This window comes from Petaurus breviceps, unplaced genomic scaffold (assembly GCF_028583685.1).
Source record: "Petaurus breviceps papuanus isolate PSGF00001 unplaced genomic scaffold, PetGlider_PUasm1.0 154, whole genome shotgun sequence".
NCBI lineage: Eukaryota > Metazoa > Chordata > Mammalia > Diprotodontia > Petauridae > Petaurus > Petaurus breviceps.
Window position 1 is genome coordinate 11,909,467 of NW_027185715.1, and position 20,466 is coordinate 11,929,932.

The 20,466-nt window shown below is 36.1% G+C and overlaps 1 protein-coding gene across 1 annotated transcript in view; it reads left to right on the forward strand.

Moving 5' to 3' along the window:
* Positions 1-20,466, forward strand: part of HMGA2 (high mobility group AT-hook 2) — a 209,690-nt gene that overhangs the window by 16,451 nt on the left and 172,773 nt on the right. The window contains exon 3 of the mRNA XM_069080914.1: positions 538-588. Coding sequence (XP_068937015.1) covers positions 538-588 — 51 coding nt within the window. The remainder of the gene's footprint in view (positions 1-537; positions 589-20,466) is intronic.

Here is a 20,466-nt window from a genome sequence, read left to right on the forward strand (position 1 = left end):
TATAAGTGTTGTACGCCACTTATATATTCATATAATGTCTAAATACTCCTAAACTACTATATGTACATATATGTGTATATATATTTAATATGTGTAAACTATCTTTTTCATATGTCTTTTTAAGTATCTATGATTTGTTCAGTTAAGACTCTGAAGACTTGAGAAATATTTGATTTTGTAAATAATCCAATCAAGGATTTGAAGGAGAAACTTTTTTCATCATGGATTGAGAAATGAGAGCCAAGCAGTGTATGCTCAATTACTTTTACTTCTTTTCATTTGCTTTAGGGAAGACCATAGCCTTTATATTTCATAACAGAGGTTCAAGTCTCTCTTGAACACTTTCTTTTGAAATGAGGGTAACTGGAATTTATTCAAAGATAAGTATTGGGGCAGAAAACAAAGAGCTTTTGAACCAGCCATTCAGCTCATCAGTGAACATAGAATAACACTGGAAAACATGTCACATGTCCAAATACTACTGAATAGTGCCAGAATGTTAACCATTTACTTGAATTTCATCCCTTTCCCCCCCAGAAAGCAGAAGCCACTGGAGAAAAAAGACCAAGAGGCCGACCCAGGAAATGGGTAAGTAATAAAATTTCAGTTCTATTTTCTCATCTTTTGACTTCTTAGAAAGAACTCTCTTCATTATCTTGTGTATGTCGGTCAGTTGTCAGTGGGAGGAGATATACATGGATTTGTGGGGATTTCTATCCTTGATTTGCTTCTAATTTTGTGAATCTTTGAATGGGTTAAGGCAAAAGAGAAAATATCACAGTCAAACTTCCTACCGTTGGACTCTAATAGGGCTAAAGACACATTTTCTGAGAGTGATGACTTTTATTTAATTTCTAGTGTTGCTTCTTCTTGGAAAACTGCTGCACATTTAAATACCTTTTGTCTTATTGACTATATACAGATTTCTGGTCAGTGATACTCAAAATTCATTCAGCTCACAAATGACTGCAGTGAATGAGGTGATTTCTCCCATAGATGCTTATATTCCTTTCTGGTTGCTATTTCCCTGTATCTCCCCTTTACATCTTTCTAATGGAATTAAGGAGGACCTTACTGTAAAGTGTCAGAAGGTCTATCATATAATAAAGAAGATATAACCCATGATGTGCTTTGTAGTGACTTTTTCAGGATTTTGTTTTTCCATCAGTGTTTTTCTTTCTCCACCTGAACACTACCTTTTTCCTATTGGCAATTTCTTATGTTATGTCCTTTTACACGCTTTATTTTTATGTCATTTTCTACCTGTTTAATCTCTTCATTATTGTGCTCTTCTTTTTTGCACCCTTTCAATAAGTAAAACATGGAATAATTTGTCTTAAAAGTTTCTTGCTGAGGTCTTGGACATAAAGATTCTTCGCCTCTGAAATCCTGGCTTTTCTGATCTTCATGCTGGGTGAAGATTGTCAAGGACTTTATGTATCATTGATAGGCTTGTTTTGCAAGACTTGGTGAGAACATTTGAGTCCTTGACTTCAGCAAGATGTGACTTCTTGTTGGCTAAGAATGGAAAGGATTATGCTTAAGATATTGAAACTCTCAGTTTTGGTCCTTAAAGATTTTTTTCCTGTACACAAAAGACTAAATAAAAGGAAACTGTGCCTTTGTTTATAGACTGAATACTTTGGGTTTACGCTTCTTATATTGGCAAGAATATGGTGCCAGTAGTAGTGAGGGATTAAACTCAATGAAATCCTTTGATAAAAAAAAAACTTTCTCTGAAGAAATAAATTATTGACTTTTCCTTAGATAACAGACTTATATTTTATTACAAGTTTAATTCTTTCCAATAGTGTCATTCACTTATTTCCTTGAAAATGTTTTAGAGTCACTGGATTTGCTGGACTCGTGGTTTGGAAAAGAATGCTTTACCTTTTTATTCCTGAAAAGCTTACTAGACCCATCTGCTTTTTAAAATATATCCTATATGGGGCGGCCAGGTAGCACAGCAAGTAAGAGCACTGGCTCCAGAGTCAGGATGACCTGGGATCGAATCCGGGCTCAGACACTTAGCACCCACCCAGAAACACCTGACCATGTAACCTTGAGCAAGTCACTTGACCCCAATTGCTTAGGGGCGGCCAGGTGGCTCAGCAAGAGCACCGGCCCCAGAGTCTGGATCACCTGGGATCGAATCCAGGCTCAGACACTTAACACCACACCCAGAAGTAACTGGCCATGTAACCTTGAGCAAGTTAATTAACCCCAATTGCTTTAAATATATATATATATATATATATATATATATATATATATATATCCTATAAATTGTTATGTAGTAATGGTTTAATGTAAGAGGATGGGTAGGAAATGCATAGGGTTTCTACTCAATTGTCTTCTCTTTACCATTTTTATTTGAGTTTCAAGTCTAGTCTTTTGATGCCCTAAATGTAACTCATATTACCTTTTATTGGTAGAGAAAATGGTGTTAATATCATGAACTTTTTGAGATTATATTATTTTTGGTAGGGAAAAGAAAACAAGGCATAGTTTTTCCAATTGACTATTGACATACATATTTATGGTATTGTTTAAAAATAGTTGAACTCCCTTCTATCTTTCTCTCGGAATGCAGTGAATAAGACTGCATTAAAGTCATTAACAGGTCTATCTGGGTGTAATGGCAAAGGTAAGCCCCAAATTTTATGTTCTCTCTGTTCCCAACTTGTACCATAAAGTATCTCGGTCAGAGGTGGAGAACCTGCAGCCTTGAGTTCACATGTGGCCCTCTAGGTCCTCAAGTGTGGCCCTTTGACTGAATCCAAACTTCACAGAAGAAATCCCCTTAATAAAAGGGCCTAAAGTACCATATGTGACCTTAAGGCTGCAGGTTCCCCACCCCTGACCTAGGTATTCTCTCATGCTTTCAGTAAATTTGCTCTGAGTATCAGAGAGCCTAAGAGTTATCTATTACCACCAAATAGCATAATTTCTCTTAGAATTGAAAGGAGAAATATTTATATCTGACCATTATTTTACCAAGTTTTCAGCCCTTTTTTTTGCTGTTTCTTTCTATATGGACATGCAGAGATGGACTGGTTAGCAGACTGCAGTAGATTTCCAGTAGCTAGGACTTCTGCCGGTTAAATTAGGCATTTAACCTCGGCAATTCTCAGTTTTTTGCCTAGAAAAAGAATTCTATCTTGTGCTTTAATTACTGATGCAGTATGTTTAGAAATACTTCTAGTGAATATGGCCAAAGAGAAAAAAAATGAGTGTAAATTAAGAAAATGGTGGTCGAGCTTAACCAGCGGAATGTTATCACCAGATGCTGCTTTGCATAAACAACTCGTGTTTTAAACTGAAAAACAAGACAACAGACAATGAATTCACAGGGAAAAAAGAAATGCTTTTCGATGCTTTGTGTGGAGGTTTTTCTTTCTTTTTTTTTTAAAGGCAATGAAAATTAGCAACAGAGGGGAAATGCTCCCAAATTAGAATTTGGTGGGATTTTATGGGAAAAAATAGCAGCATAGAAGATACTAAGGCTGACCCAGAAACTGACCCAAAGGACTACAGTCTGAAGCTTAACTTCAGTCCCTACAAAGTTACTAACAAACCCCAGCTGCTTCCACAAGCTACTGCTTCTTTCTTTATTTGGTGAATGGGTGTGTACTGTACGTCAATTTAAAAATATGCATTTCCATTACTTTTATTAGAAAGCATCTTTTTTTGGGGGATCAGTTGTCCTTTCATTTGAGAGCTTGTGATACAGGAAGGTGATGTAATTTTATGTGGTAGTTAAACTTGTGAAGTTTCTTGATAAGGCAACAAGGAGTTTTTGTTTTTCCCATTTTGCAGAAGTCCAGACTCTTGAGTGATATATTGGGAAGGGGGATGGGTAGAGGCAACTGAATAAGGAAGTATAATGAAATCCATTACAGACCAGTTAGATTGAAAAGTCCTGAAAATGTCACCAATATGGTTCTCCTCCTAAAGGACACAAGCTTCAATTTATTGGAGAAACTTAAAACTTGATTTTGAGGTTGAAGTCTTAAAAGCATACCTAGATTTCTGTTACTATTGTTTCTTTATCTTCTAACATCTTCTGATCTAACACTCATATTATTTAAAGTTAGACATAGCTCTAGCCTTCTGAAAGGGCGATGCAATGGTACTTCTTGCACGTACCATAGCATAGTAGCAGATTCACAAGAAAAGCAACTTAATAAAATAGTGGAGTGTGTAAAGGTGTGTGAAGTGTCTAAAGGTAAAGCCATTTTTTCTGATGGAAACTTAGCAAAAAAAGTTTCAAAAAGTAGAGTTCAGGGGCAGTTAGGTGGTACAGTGAATAGAGCATTGGTCCTAGAGTTAGGAGGACCTGAGTTCAAATCCAGACTCAGACACTTAACACTTACTAGCTGTGTGACTTTGGGCAAGTCACTTAACCCCAATTGCCCTGCCTTCCCCCCTCCAAAAAGAAAAAGAAAAAAAAAAGAGTTCTCCTTAAAACATAAGATTTTCTAAGTAAACCACACAATTAAAATACCAATTCCTTAATGTATATGATCTGTACAGAATAGTGAAAGCCTTTTATATTTAGCCTTCCATTTACAAAGCTTAATGATAAAACAATACTTTGAAAACCCAACTCTAATCCTATAGAGACAGTGTGTGTGTGTGTGTGTGTGTGTGTGTTTGAATGGTCTGCTGATATATGTACTATATCAGTCACCTAGAACTAGGATATTAAACAAGAAAATACAAATTCTATTTAGGATATAAGAATTTAATTTGGCTTTCATTCTACCCATGTAAAAGTATATCTGTTTTAAAAATATTAACATTAAAATGTTTATTTTTCATGTTTTGAAAAACTTTTAAAAAATGAACAGTATCCTGGGTTGTTAAACTGCTCAGCCACTGTATTCTAATTCATTTGACAATGGTTGAATGATATCTAACAAATGAATTTCTCGAAGGAAAGACTGCTTTGGAAGGGATGCCATATTGCCACAACAATTATGTGGTCTTTAAAAATCATAATTTTGTTAGAGTATGTGGTGGCTGGTAGATTTGGGTTTGTTGTGTTTTTGCCACTGGTGGTTGGGTAGTAAATTGCTTTTGGAGAAGTACTTCAGATAAATGTCCCAGTTTCCTTTACATTATCTCAACACAAATCTGGCAAAGGGTGTTATTTATCTTCCTTCCTCTTCGATGACAATTACTAGCACTTTGAAATTTATGAACTAGTATTGTCAGGTAAATAATATTCAAAATTTGCATGGTAGTTTTCTCCATGGAACTTGAGTATTTGAATGGTAGTGGCAAATATTTTTTACAATACTGAGGAAAACTATTGTACTATATTTAAGGATAGCAAATTTTCATTTTAAGGCTGTATTTTATCCCCATTCACATCTAATAAATTTAAATTCCTTATTAAAATAAATTAAAAATTTGACAATGGCCATTTTATCTACCAAATAATATTTCACAAAGTTTAAATAATCATATTCAGCATTGGAACTGAAGAACAATCTGACTAGCTGGATGTCTTTGGATAAAGCAATTAATTTACTCATCTCTTCCTTTCTTTAGATTTAATGGGGAAAAATAATGCTGCCCTACTAAGCAAGAACATCCTGTAGATAACTAATAGTTGAAAAGCACATTATGGTTGTAAAACATTTTTAAAACCTTTATTGCTACAACTAACTCAATTATCCTGGGACTGATTATTCAGTTTGTAGATTATTTAGTTCCTTCCATTCTTTTTCTCATCTCTCCTGTTGCCTGCCCTTTGGCCATCTCCCTACTCATTAGCTCCTCTGCCAGATGGTTGGCAGGGTCAGGAATAGGAGATCAGGAAAACTCAAAATAACTTAACTGCTTGTTAGCAGCTCTGGTAAAAGATTTGGTGGGGAAACAGATTGACCCTGATGCCATACAGGAGGTTTTCAGATTATCTGTAGATTTAATTTATCCAGACTACTCCAACTCTGTAACTATTTCTAGATTTTTTTTAGCCTATTTAGCAACAAGTGATTTAAAACGTCTCTGTGTGTGTGTGTGTGTGTGTGTGTGTGTGTGTATAGCTGTGTATGTATGCTGTTACTTTTTTCTAGGACTTTTTAGTGAATTCTGTTTTTCTGCTACATGTCTTCAGTGTTATTCAGGTTTAAGTAGGAAGATCACAGTGGCATTGTTGAGTAAAGGGGGGAAAGACAAGACCTATTTAATATTGCCCATGTTCAAATTCCAAGAATTTAACTAATTCTACTTTCGCTTTTAATGGCATATTAATAAGATATCATTTATATTAATAAATCAACAAATGTACTAATAAAATACTAAAACATATTTATATAGTTAATAGATATATATTCTCTCATTTGAAAATACTTAGAGTGAAAATATGTATAGTGATTTATATAATATATAAATATTTATTTTATTTATAGTGAAAATAACTTATAGTTAGGCAGGCTAGTTTAATGGAAAGAAAAACATCTTGGGATTCGTGGAGGATGAAAGACAATCTTATATTATGATCTTGGGTAAATCATTTCATCTCTTTGTACTATAGTTTCAACCAATTAAATAAAAAACACTAATCAAGAGCCCGCCTTCTAATAACAGTAGTAATAGTAATTGACATTTCTATCATACTTAAAAGTTTATGAAGAAGGTGCCTGTGTCTGATGTCTCATTCAATCTGATGTCTCTGTCACTATGTAAAATGCTGTACAGATAGAATTAAGGAAACATCTCTTTCCTTCACAAATTTAACATTTAAGACAGACAACATCAGTGGGCATAGATACAAAAGATAACCAATAGGCATTGAACAGCTACCTGAAATAAACCTGTCAAATTAGCAAAGTCAAAAGGGCATAACTTCTGTGACTTTCATAGATCATTCCATTTAGCCATTCAAATTCAGTCCAGGGTCTTATAGCTAAAGTGGATCTCGTATGTAAGTGCATCATGTTGTGGAGCCTTTAAGATCCCCATAACATTCAATATTTGTTCAGAAAACATTTATCAAGTGGTCCTTCTATGTGTAGAGTACCGTGTTATTGGGAGGTAAATATTCCGTGTTGAATTTTTAGCAACCTTGGGGATTTTAAAGAAAATCTGTGATTTTTAAGTCCTGTCCCTGTGCTCAGGCCCTTTCTCTGGTGGTTTCCAAAGCAGAATTCTAAAGTATCCCCCCCCCCCCCCCCCCCTATAGCATTTGTATATACCAGCAACTTTAGTTAAGTTTCCTAAAGGACTTAGGATAAAGGAGTTCCTACATGGCCAAGTTTTGAAGGTACAGATCAGAAATTAAGGCTCAGTGGGCTGTGGCTCTGCTAATTTAATTCAATAAAGGATAACCAACCAAAGAAATCAAGGTCCTTTATAGATAAAGCATAGATTGGAGAATTCTGAGATTCCCAAATACATGAGGCAATGTATCTCTCTCTATTGTTTGATTTTTTCCCCTCACAACTGATTTGGTTATATAATGGTATACTTAGTTTAGAACTTTAATGGATCCATGATCTCATTAATACAGATATTTCCTCTAATGACATAGAGGTCAACTCATCCACTCAGTCTGCTTGATTTTCATTCATATACTCCCATAAATCTCTAAAGGATCCACTAATATGTTGGAGAGCTTCTGGGTGATAACCGGGACAGGTCTTGGACCTTTATGCCTTTTGTTTCCTCACATGACTAGCCCATCCCCTTTTATGGTGGACCATAGACAGATTTCTTACAGTAAAGCTTTTTTTTTCCTCTTGAATCCTAGAGCTAGCATTCAGTTTTTCAAAGCAACCTCATGCTACACGTTAAAGCATTTCAATGACAGAACTGGCTTATTGGGGATAGCAAGGTAGGGTTGAAATGAATTCATTTCATTGGAATAGATGTGAAGTCCTGCCCTGAATCCAAATATCAGCAGCACGTGTAGATGATAGGGGAGATGTGGCTTTACTTCTATGTTTTTCATGTGAAAAAGACTTAGGAGTTTTGGTCAACTGCAAGCTAAATAAAGTCAATAGCATGATGTGGGTCTAAGAAAAGTTCCTTAATAAAAATAAGCAGAGTGTACAGAACAAGGAGGAATTATAGTCCCACTCTGCAATGGTTAGATAACCTGGGTGCCATATTTTACGAGGAACAACAAAGAAACTGAAGGGAATTGATACCATATCATTTGAAGTATACTTGAAAGAAGAGGGAATATTTGAGTGAGAGAAAATTTACAATGTACATGAGTGTGTCTTCAAATATTTCAAAGGTTACCCAATAGAAGAAGAGTTAGGCTTATTCCCTGTTCCTCCAGAGGAAATATCTAGGAACATTAGATAGGAGTTCTGAGGAGGCAGATCTTAGCTCAGTATAAGAAAGACTTATTCAAAACTAAAGAGATTTGAAAATGCAATGGGTGATCTTTTTGAGGATGTTAGTTCTCTATCACTGAGGTGTTTGAACAGAGATTGATTGAGTGGCCATTTATCAGGAATGTTGTTGAGGGAATTCCTGCTTTGAGTGGGTGGGAGTGTAAATTTCCACTAACATTCTTTCCAACTCTAAGATTCTATTATTCTTTTTCTCACACCCTCAGAAAATGATTTCTACTAGTTTTGTTCCATATGTATAGGATACCTGTGTCTCAGTTCTATGGAAACAAGTTCTTACCTTTGTTTCAAAGGCTCTTCTTTTTTTAATATAAAGAGTCTATTGGTGGGGTGACATGAATATGCATCAGGGAACACCACAATGTTCAAGAAATCAAAAAAGAAGCTTACACAGAGGGAAGACAATGAGAAGGCACATCCTGAGTCTGAGCAATCTACAAAATGTAATAAGAAAAGGAAATCTGAACAACTCTAGTAAGAGATATTCCCAGAGAAATGTATGGTTAAACAGATGGGAGAGAGGGTCATGTAGAAAGAGTGAGGAGTAACAGAGGGACAGCCGGCTCCTTCTACTGGTATCCTTACATTTTAGCAGAAAGGAAGGCCCACAGCATCTTGGGTGGCCCCTATAGTAAATTGGTGGGAAGATAGGCAGGCATAGATAGGTTGTCCTCATTGATGAGATCACCGATCCATGTGAGAATTACACAGTGACCTGCTCTGCATTGTTCATTTCTAGTCACATATCTGTGCAAAACTTTTCTTCCGTCCTCACATTTTACATTTTTTAAATTAACAAATAAAGACAAATATCTGTTGAAAGTGGAGCAAGTAATTTTCTTTACTAAACTCCTTTTGAGACTTTTTCATAGAACTTAAAAGGCAGTTAACCAATGGCACATGACTTGCTAATTTTACTTAAAATCTAACACTTCCTGTTTATTTCAAAGAATGAATATATATATATATATGTATATATATATATATATATATATATACATATGTATTCCACAGTCTGAATAACAGAACTTGTGGGCTAGGTCTCAAAATTTAGAAGCTTAAGTATTAACATTACCAATAAAGGAAGAGAATATTTGCCAAGTTCCTGGACAATCCAAATATTTTCAGTCTTTGGGGAGCACCCTATTATAGGAATCATGAAGGCTCAGCAAAAAGGTGAATGACTAAAAAGAACAGCCATATGTGGAGGAACATATAATCACATGGTTATAGCTTGTAATGTGTAGGAACCTTTAAGCATTATACAAATGCTAGCTAATGTTATTTTTATTATACCATTAATAATCTTTAGTGTTTCACTCTTCAAAATGATTCAGATTTTATAGAAAATTTGTATCCCCTTGATCTGTGTTGGAGGCACTTGATAAAATTTAATTTTCTTATTTATAATAAGGGGAACTGTCAATCTCGTTTTTGTCTTTGTTATTGTTCACTCAGTTTGTCCATTTCTAATGTGTCCTTGATTTCTCTATGGAAAAGTGACCCTTTTATTGTGCTTTTAAAGCCCTGGGGCCACTTGTAGTTGATAGATCTGAGAGGGAGGCCATGAGTTTATGACATGGCCATCTGTGTGTTTCCTGGTTTTACCCCCTGTAGGTTGACATTTTGGTAAGTGGCACTATTCACTATACTGAAGCATGAATTCATGTCTCTTATGGTCCAACAATCTACTGTGTACTTAATGTTTTATTTTTCTTTTTAGAGCGGAAGCAGTCAGCTTTCCTCTTGCTCCCTAGCTCTCTTCACCCTCTCATTTTCCCCTCCCATCTTTAGACTTGTGAAGTTGGATATACTTCCCACATATAAGGATGAAACTGTCTCTTTCCCAACCCTAACTCCCCACCCCTTATAATTCCTTTCATAGCAATGGTATAGAGTTTAATGGTGTTTATTGTACATTTTTGACATTCTGTTTGGATTTTCCATTTTAAGTGTGTTCATTTTCAGACCGTCAAACTGGAGGAATGGTTGGGTTCTGTGTATTTTGTTTAATAACAGTCTTCCTGTGGTGGTAGCCTACTTTTGTGGCCATTAAAATTTATCAATGAATCAGCCAGGTTTAGGATTTTATGCTTTACATCCTGTCTGTTGAGAATAATTGCTGAGATACTCAAACCCATTAAAATCCATAGTTTTTTTATAAACAATAAAATGGTGACTTTTTCCGATGTGTAACCTTAATCTGCTTTGACTGTTAGATCAATTATCCCAACAGAGATCAACTGGACTTTTTTCAACTTGTAATACAAACACATATGTGAGCTTCACTATTATGATCTTATCATACTTGTCTGAACATTCTGGGGGTTTTCTTAATATTCACAGGGAATGAATTCATACTACAGTCACTTACAGCACATTGTTTGCTGTTCATGATATTAAGTACCTTGAGAAATCTGATCTGTGAGTTGCTTTCCACAGTTGGCTTTGCTGGGACCTTTCAAGTTTTCATAGTATTCTATAGTATGAGTGATGAATGTCTGGGCTAATGTAGTGTGAAATCATTTTTTGTTTGTTTTTTCCTGATTGGGTCAGATGTTGTACATTTTAAAAAGGCATGAATTATTTAGCATGCTATTATTTTAGCTAAGTGTATTATTATGAAAATATTTAACCTAATGAAAGGAACTGAACCTTTACATTGGCAAGACACTTTTTCTTAAGCATTTAAACATATTTGAATAGATAGCACAAATATATAAAGTTTGATGGTGCATAGAACCTTAGAGCCAGAAAGAATGTCAATTTCATATGATACAGATATTGTTCATTCAAAAAGAGACATGCTATGTGTGTATATACTTATAGATAACATGTATAATGTACACATATACACATATGTATCCATGTATAGTATATATACATGCTTACATGTATTTTATATGTGTATCATGAGTGCATATAATATATAAAATGTGTATATTTGTGTATACTTACATGCATACATATATATATATATACATGTATATGTATATATATGTGTGTGTATATATTTCTCACTTCTCTGGGCCAGTTTCCACACCTATTAACTAAGGAGTTTTGACTGGATGATCTCTAAATTTCTTTCCAGTTTTATTTAACTGTTATGTTTTAAAACATCTCTTTGGAAAACAATTTCACAAGTACTCTTGATAATCAGTTCAGAGTTTAACAACTTTTACTGTGAGATGGTTCCTTATGTCTAACTGAAATCCCTCCTAATGTAGTTTTAAGTCCATTTCCTCTTGGTCTGTTCTTACAGAGATGAAGAACAGCTGGTTACTAGCCTCTGTAAAATAAATCTTGGTATTTGTGAAAATTTAGTAAGGCACTCCCTCAGCCTTCTCTTCTTCATGTTAATATTCCCAGCTTTTTAGCCTTTTTCTCATACACTCTATTTTCCAAACTATTAATCATCATTCCAAATATGGTCAACATTCTAAAGGATAATGGAAAATCTGCAACACATTATAAACCCTGTTGAATTAAGGTGATCTGGTCACATGTAGACACTGTGTAACCTGACTGATCATTTTACAATATGTCCCTCCTCCCAGAGATCCATCCCTTCTAAGTAGAAAAAAGAGGGAGGTGGGAAGGTTCAGCAAAACTAAACAACATATTTGGGATTTTAGGTGGTGTTCCACAGCCATAGTCCTCCACTTAAGCAGAAAAGAGGGGGCATTCTCATAGCTCTTATTTGGGGACCAAACTTGGTCATTATAATATCACACTATTTAATTTGGATTTTTTCTGGTTTTGTTATTCACTGCATTTAAATCACCATTATCATCATGCATATTGTTGTTCTGGTCCTGCTAACTTCATTTTGTATCTGTTCATGTATGTCTTGCCATGTTTCTCTGCAGTCTTTATATCCATAATGTGCACAGTTTTTTTAACCATTCCTAATTGATGAATATCTACTTTGTTTTCAATTCTTTTCTACTGTAAAAAGTTGTTGCTCAGAATCATGTTTCTGATTCTAGAGAAGTATGGTATGTCAAAACATTATAAAAGACAACTTTGATAGTGTCCGTGAGCACTAATTAGAACAGGGCTGATCTTAGGGAGAGGTAGATTTTATAATAGCTCTGAGCAAAAGATCCTACCTATACTGAGATCATTGTAGAAACAAAGGGCGACATTATGGAGAGACTGTGAAAGTTAAAGCAGAAGATTGTTACAGTGGACTAACATGCTGCATATGGGAAGAGAGGAAATTATGGTAGAATGTGGTATGGGGGAAATAGAGAAGAGGAAACACAATTTCCTATTTGAAATCATCTTTCTACTATGGGCAAATGACGGGGTAAGCAAGACAAATGAGAAATGACAATGCTTTCATTCATTTTAAAAATATACTGCGGTTTTTATAAAGCTATTGAAAACGTTGGTATAAAGACACCGTAGATGTCAAGAGTTAATAGAGGCACACTAGTTTAGATCAATAAAGTATTAGTCTTTTGGTTTTCATAATCCCTTTTCTGTATTAATTGTAGAGCTCAAAGTTGCAATAGCGAGAGCGATGTTTTCTAAGCTCTAAACAATAGTCAAATGGCCAGATTGATCATTTCATTGAGACTGGTAACGTTAAATGTGAGAGGAAGAAACTTGGAAAACAGGATGTTGGTGTTGCTGGTGTTTTTAATGAAGGTGGGTGATTACTAGTGTGTATTGTGGAATTGTGGAAGCCTGAACTGTAGTGAGGGATACGGATTCTCAGCTCCCTTTTCTCTATCCCTCTCAGTATGTTGTCTACCTGTTTCATTGTGCTTCTACTCCCCTATCCTGTTAATGTTTACCTCTTTACTTATCTCTCTCAGCTCTGCTCAACATTTCCTCAGATACTTCATTTTAAAATATTATCGTTTTATAAAATAAGAAATCCTTTTTTTAACCTCTAAGGAATGGATCTGTGAGAGGCAGGATACATTGTGAAATGAAGGAGATAGAAAAACAAAAATACTTGTACATCCTTTCCCCTTCTCAACAGAGTCCCTCTTCTGCAGATCTGGTACCAGTTTCTGTATGAAACTTTTCTTGATCACCCCTTCCCACCCTCACTACCAGTGCCCTCCCTCCAAAACTCCCTTGCATTTAACTACTTTTATCACTTTGCATTTTTGCTGTATATGGATTTGTCTCACCCATTAAAATGTAAGCTCTTTAGGAGTAGGGATTCTTTCATTCTTTGTATTTATAACCTCAGAGTACGGGACCTGGAACATAGTAGGAACTTAATAAATACCATTGATTGATTGATTCTCAATAGTTTCACAATGTTGCCCTTTGGGGTGTTTGTGTGTGTGTGTGTGTGTGTGTGTGTGTGTGTTTTGAGGGGGTGCTTTGGTGTAAGATGTTCTTACCATGGAAGAATTGCGAAACAAATGTTTGAGAGTCAATGCCCTGGATAACAGAATGAGTGATCATTGCCTTTAGTCATCTAAAAGGGCATTATTTTTCTCATGCCTTTAGATTTCACAGGGCTCTCCCTGATCTGTAGTTGTTCCTGGAAATCTCTATCAACAGCCCATATCCCTGTTTCCTTTTGCTGTGAAGATGTGAAATCTTCTTTTTCAGATATAGAAACGTTCTCAGTGTTCTCTGTTGTTTTATCCTCCAGGTTGGATTATCCCAGTTTCAGGATATAACCCACATTCTGTCATTTGACCTTGGTCTACCTTGAGGAAATATTAAACAATGGGTGCTATTTTTAAGTTCCTCAGTTATTTTCTGATTTTTTTGATACTGCCAATGCTTTCTAAACATACCCTTAGTATTTTAGTTATATCTGTTAAACTTCATCATTGATAGTATTTTGCAAAGGATGATAGTTCAGAAATGTAAGTAGCAAAAAAAAAAAAAAAGGAATGCCCTCTGCCCAGTATGATACCTTGCACATGGTAGGTTCTTAATAAATGCTAAATGGATATTATAATGAATAAGAACAGTGAAGTATAATCTAGTATTGTTAGGCACAACTGTACTAATATGAATCTATAGTCATAATAGTCTGTCCAATAGATTATTTAAAGCATGGCTATTCTCAACTTATATTTGCAAAATTCTAATGGAAGCTAGCAATTGTTTTACTCTCAGTCATTAAGGAAGTTAGCATTATATCTGTCAATGCAGTGATAATGAGGCCTGGCTGCAGCAACCAACATGTCCCAGGGAAACCACCTGCCTTGGGAGATGAACTTTTTAACAGCTCATTTACATTAAAGTAATTGAACCATTAACACCACTGGAGTGTGAAAATATATAAAGGTCACATGGAATTCAGTGAACAATTTTTTTTAGTTTCTACTATTGTACAAAATGAGAAAGGGAGAGAAGGGAAGGGAAGGGAAGGGAAGGGAAGGGAAGGGAAGGGAAGGGAAAGAAGACAGAAAAAAAGAGAAGAGAGAGGGAGGAGAGAAAAGAGAAGGGAAGAGGAGAGGAGAGAGAGGAAAGGAGGGAGATAGAGACAGACAGAGAGACAAAAACAGAGAGACAGAGACAGAGAGAAAGAGTCCATTGTGATGAAGTAGATAGAGAGCTAAGGAAGACCTGGATTCACGTCTGCCTCTGACTAATACCAGTTGTGTGATCATGGGCAAGTCACTGCAGTGACTTATAGATAACTCTCTAAGATTAGGTTGTAGAGAAGGAACCAACCTGAGTTGACAGAAGTGGTTCCTCACCTGGGTCTTTCCTATATCAATGAAATCGCAGATTCAGTTTTTATTCCTATATTTAAGGAACTCTGTAAAACACAACAAACATGAAGACAAAAACAAACAAACAAAAATCCAGTCCCTACCTTAAAGGAACTAACATGCTCCTGGGAGATATAATAGATACAGAAATGTCACTACAAGATAATTTGAGGAGGGTGATAGAGCATAAAGAGCCAAAGGATCAGGGGAGATTTCATGGAGCAGGTGATGACTTAGAAACTCTTTAGAGGGAGCCTTTCATTTTTTAAGAAAATACTTTTATCTAAATTTGATTAAATAATTGAATTCACCAAACATTTATTAAGATTCTACAGGTTACTATATTGTGTGCTAAGCATAGGAACTATAGTGTATAGATAAAACTGTAGATAAGTCTCCCCTTGTGGAACTTATTGTCTAGAAATTGGGGATAAGACACAAGCAAGAATAAATATTTGCAGTCAATATCCTCCCTTCTCCTCAAGATCTAACAAATCCCATTAAAGCTCAACTCAAATAGTACTCCCATGAAACCTCTCTTGATTTACTAGTCAGTCAAGACCACTCCCCCCCACCCCAAAAAATTTTGTACCTGTCTAATACTCTTGGTGGTGATAGAGTGTGTGTGTGTGTGTGGGGGGGGTAGTTGGAAGGATTGAACCAATCAAATGCGATAATATTATTTGTAAAGTACTTAGCAGTGTCTGGCATACAGTAGGCATTTTATAAATTCTTGTTCCTTTCCCTTTTCCTCTTCCCCCTTGGACTTGTGATTTCATTGGTATAGAGAATCTCAGTGAGGAAACTCTCTTAACCACTGCAGACTGGAGCACGTTCTGCACCTCACAGAGCTGCCTGCGATATTGAGAGGGGAAGTCTTCCACCCAGGTTCGTTATGGCCAGTATGTGATGGACAGAATGTTCTTGACTCTGCTCTTTATGCACCTTGTCATGCTACCCCTATTGATATCAGGGATACAAAGACAAAAAAAAAATAGTCCCTGCCTTCAAGAAGACAGGAAGTATTGGGCACAGTTAAAATAATTAACTTTGATAAGGAGTCAAAGTCAAATCAGTCACTATTTATTTGACCATTGCATGGAAAAGATACTCAACCAAGATACAGTAATGCTTTGTGCAGGTAGATGCTGTACTCTTCATCTCCATAAAGAAACATGTCTGGTTAGTAATATGATATTAAGTATGACTCAAAGGGCAGTGGGAAATCTACCAAGTCTGAAAGATATTGGTTCCTCATGGCTTGGTCTTTTATGCTCTAGTCTAGATGATAAGGAAGTCACATCAATAGCTTCAGCCCAAGTCCTCTGGACCAATGAAGTCTTAGGGATGGCTTCCCTACCATTTGGAGTAAGGGTAGGAAGAGCTACAAACACTAGTCTACCATACATTGTAGATATTGCTTCTCCCACAAAAAGAAACATTTTTAATGTTTAAAAACTGAACTGTGGGATGTATATTGTCTGGGAACAATAAATGTGGGAGAATAGTCATCTTAAATGAAGGTGCAGATAATCTTTAGTAGTTAAAGTTGACCCATTAGTATTAATGTCTAACACAATCTTGCACTACCAACAAGATCATGGCATTATATACAAGATGCTAGTAACTACACAAGCTAAATTACTTTCATAGCATGTAGCAGCATTCAGTCATTTCTTGTGGGAGTTCATAATCTAATGGAAATTCACAAAAACATACATTTTTTAAAAAACAAAACAACCAAATTGCAGTTAGACACATAACATAATAGTGTATGTCATCAAAATTTCTGTAGGGTGAGAACCTATCTTATTGTGCACATAGTAGGCATTCACAAAATATTAATGGAATGAATGAATGGCAAAAGTCACATATGATTAAGTGCCATGGATGATACAGAGGGTGGTATGCAGAGGAAGAGGTCACTGCAGGCTGGGAAGGTCAGGAAAGTTTTTAATAGAGGAGGTAGGGATTGAGCTGGACTTCAAAGGCAGGAATAAGTAAGATTTATAGAGGCAGAGAGGAAAGGGAAGGAAGGATTATGGGATCATTGATTTAGAACAGGGATTCTTCACTGTGTGTGTGTGTGTGTGTGTGTGTGTTATGAACCCTTTTGGCAAACCGGTGAAGTCTACAGGATTCTTTCTCAAAATAATGTTTCTTGCCCACCTTTTTAATTGAAAGAAATTTCAATTAGAAATTAGTGGAAAAGGTGATTTTTTTTTTCCTTTCTATATTCATAGATGCCATGGAATCTATCTCCAGGTACTTCCAGGGACCTTTTTGCTTATCTAGACCAGTGGTGTCTAACTCAAATAGAAACAGTGGCCATTAACCCATACATAAAAATCCCTGCAGGCTACATTTTGACTTAGTTTTAAAATGTAATATTCTCTATGTTTTTGTTGTATTTTTATTTGCTTGGTTAAATATTTCCCAATTACATTTTGCTGTAATTCAGACAGCACTCAGGGGCTGTGTGCTTGACACCTCTCATCTGGACAGATTTTATTTATAAATGAAGAGACTGAAGCCCAGGGATATTAGGTGACTTGTCTAATGTCATATAGGTAGTAAAAGGCAGGATTTGAACCCCTGTTGTCTGATTTCAGATCCAAAGTTCTTTCTACTGGAGCCACATTTCATCTTCTAGAATTTATGCTTTGTCTTGGGGGAAGTGGGAAGTAATCAAAAACAGGGGATTGATGTGAGGAAAACAATGCTTGAAGAAGATCGATCTGGCATCTGTGTGCCAGGTGGATGTCCAAGATTTGGAGGGATGACATTAAAGCAAAAAAACCTGTTCTAAAAGGCTCTTGCAATAATCTAGGCATGAAGTGAGGTGAGCCCAATGAACACAAATAATGTGTCACTTTCGTGACACATTAATTCACAGAATTAGAGAATCTCAGAATTTGGATAGCCCTCAAAGACTATCTTTCTAATCCAGACTCTATCTACAAGACCAAGACCAACATGTCCAGCAAGTAGATTAGTCAGCTTTGGCTCAAGACCTTTGAATGGGAAACCATTACCTTCATAGGGAATGTGTTCCACATTTGTTGTTCAGTCATTTTCTGCTGTGTCCAACTCTTTGTGACCCCATTTGGGGTTTTCATAGCCAAGATACTGGAGTGGTTTCTCATTTCCTTCTCCAACTCATTTTACAGATGAGGAAACTGAGGCAAATAGGGTTAAGTGACTTGACCAGGGTTGAACAACTGGTAAGAATCTGAGGCTGGATTTGAACCCAGGTCTTCCTGACAACCTCACTGCTCTCTGTTCCATTTTTAGACAGCTAAAATTAAGCCTAAATTTGTGTCATTTAAGTTTTTTTAGCTCTACCTCCTGGGATCAAAGTACAATAAGTCTAATTCCTATTCTACCAGGCAGGCTTTCAGATACTTGAAAACAGATATTATCTCTCTTCCTTCACCTCCATCCTGTCCAAATCTGTACTTCTCTAGGCTAACCATCCTCAATTCCTTCAAATGATCCTCATAGGTCATGAACCCAAGGCTCAGGTTACCTCCTTGGGATACTCCAGTTTATTAGTGTCTTTAATTAAATTTATGGAATTTTTATCCTTATCAAATAAGAGATTTGTTAAGTTATTTAGCACTATATCTGGTACACAGTAGGTGTTATACAATGCCCACAATGGAACAAGCTTGTCCAGATGCGGTCTGCCCAGGGACAAGAATCTCCCTAGTTCTGGACAATATGCATTTAATACAGAATCAAGAATTAAGTTGTATTATTTTTTTTTACCTCTATGTCATACTGCTGATTCATTATTGAGATTACAATCCTCTAAACTCTTTTTTCTGGTAAAGTTGTTTAGTCTTGCTTTTTCCCATCTTGTACTTGTAAAGTAGGGTTTTTTAAATGTATGTGTAATGTTTTGTTTTTTCCCTATTAAATTTCATCTTATCTGAGTTGACTCGGTGTTCCTCATTCTGTCCTACAGTGTTGTTAGTAATCTCTCCCAGTTTTGTGCCATCCTTAGGTTCAACAAACATACAATTTTACTCAAATAATTGATAAAAATGTCAGGCAATTCAGGGCCATGCACAGATCCCTAGGGTATGCATTAGAGACTATCTCCTTACCTATCTTGAGTACCAATTCTCTATTGGCAATTTTTGTTCTCTTTTTTCCAGTCTATTAGTAATTTTCCTTGGTAACAAAAACAGAAGGAAAATCCAAATTAAGCATCCCTGCCTTCTCTTTGTCATGGCTTATCACCTCATCCACCATGAGGAAACAGTTCTAACCTTTCTTTGATTATCCACTTTGCCTTAATATAACTAAACATTTTTAAAGCCCCTTTTTACTATCCTTAATTTTACTGTCCACTGTCAATCCACAAGATTGACAGAATCAGAAGATCAAAAAATTTAGAGTTAGAAGTGAACATGGAAGCTAATGGAGGCTAATTCTTTCTTTTTAGAGATTAGGTACCTGAGACCCAAGAAGGTTGAATGCTTTCTTTAGCCAAAGTCACATAGGTCCTAAGTGTCAGAGGCAGGATTTGAACTCAAATCTTGCTGACTCCAAGTCCAGTATTCTATCTGCCATATCACCTAGCTCATTATGAACTTTATCTTTTCTGATGCCCATTTTTTTTCCTCAGGCTTGCCTTACTATTATATTCATGTTCCATTGTCTGCTCTTTCTTCCATCTGCTGTGAATATCTTTTCAAAAATCTAAGTTGTTTGGTGAGTTCTCTATATATCTGCATTGGTCTTTTTAGATAGCTCCTGCTTTTCCTCTTCATCAGAATCATTTCCTTTTGGTGTCTTCTGATTTTCTTTCCTGAGAGTTTCCTGTCATTCTATGGCTAACTTCTCCTCTGGGATTTTCGGCCACAGAGTCTCACCTGTCCTTCCTCTGAAACCTTTTAAAATCTGTTCCCTAAAAATCAGGAGTGAATATCCAGCTATTCCCAGGTTTCCTCTCCTCCATCACAAATTCTAAGATGGAACAGTCACTTCCTCCCCAGGTTCCCATCATTTCTACCGTAGCAATCAGTTCCTTCTTGTTGTTGAAAATTAGATCCAGAAGAGAATTTCCCCTTGGTTCTTCCACCTTTAGAAGGATAAAATTACATCAAGGCAAGTCAATATATTATTAACTGCTCTGCTTTTGGCAGAGAGAGTTCCAACAGGTGTCCAAATAGTTGAAATCCCCCATCACTTTGTGTTGTGACTTTGTGCCAGACCTGTGATTCATTTTCCAACATCTATTTCCTCTTTCTGTCTAGGTGGTCTGTAGTATATTCTGATGACAATATCACTTGTGTGTATGTGTGTGTGTGTGTGTGTGTGTGTGTGTGACGAGAGAGAGAGAGAGAGAGAGAGAGAGAGAGAGAGAGAGAGAGAGA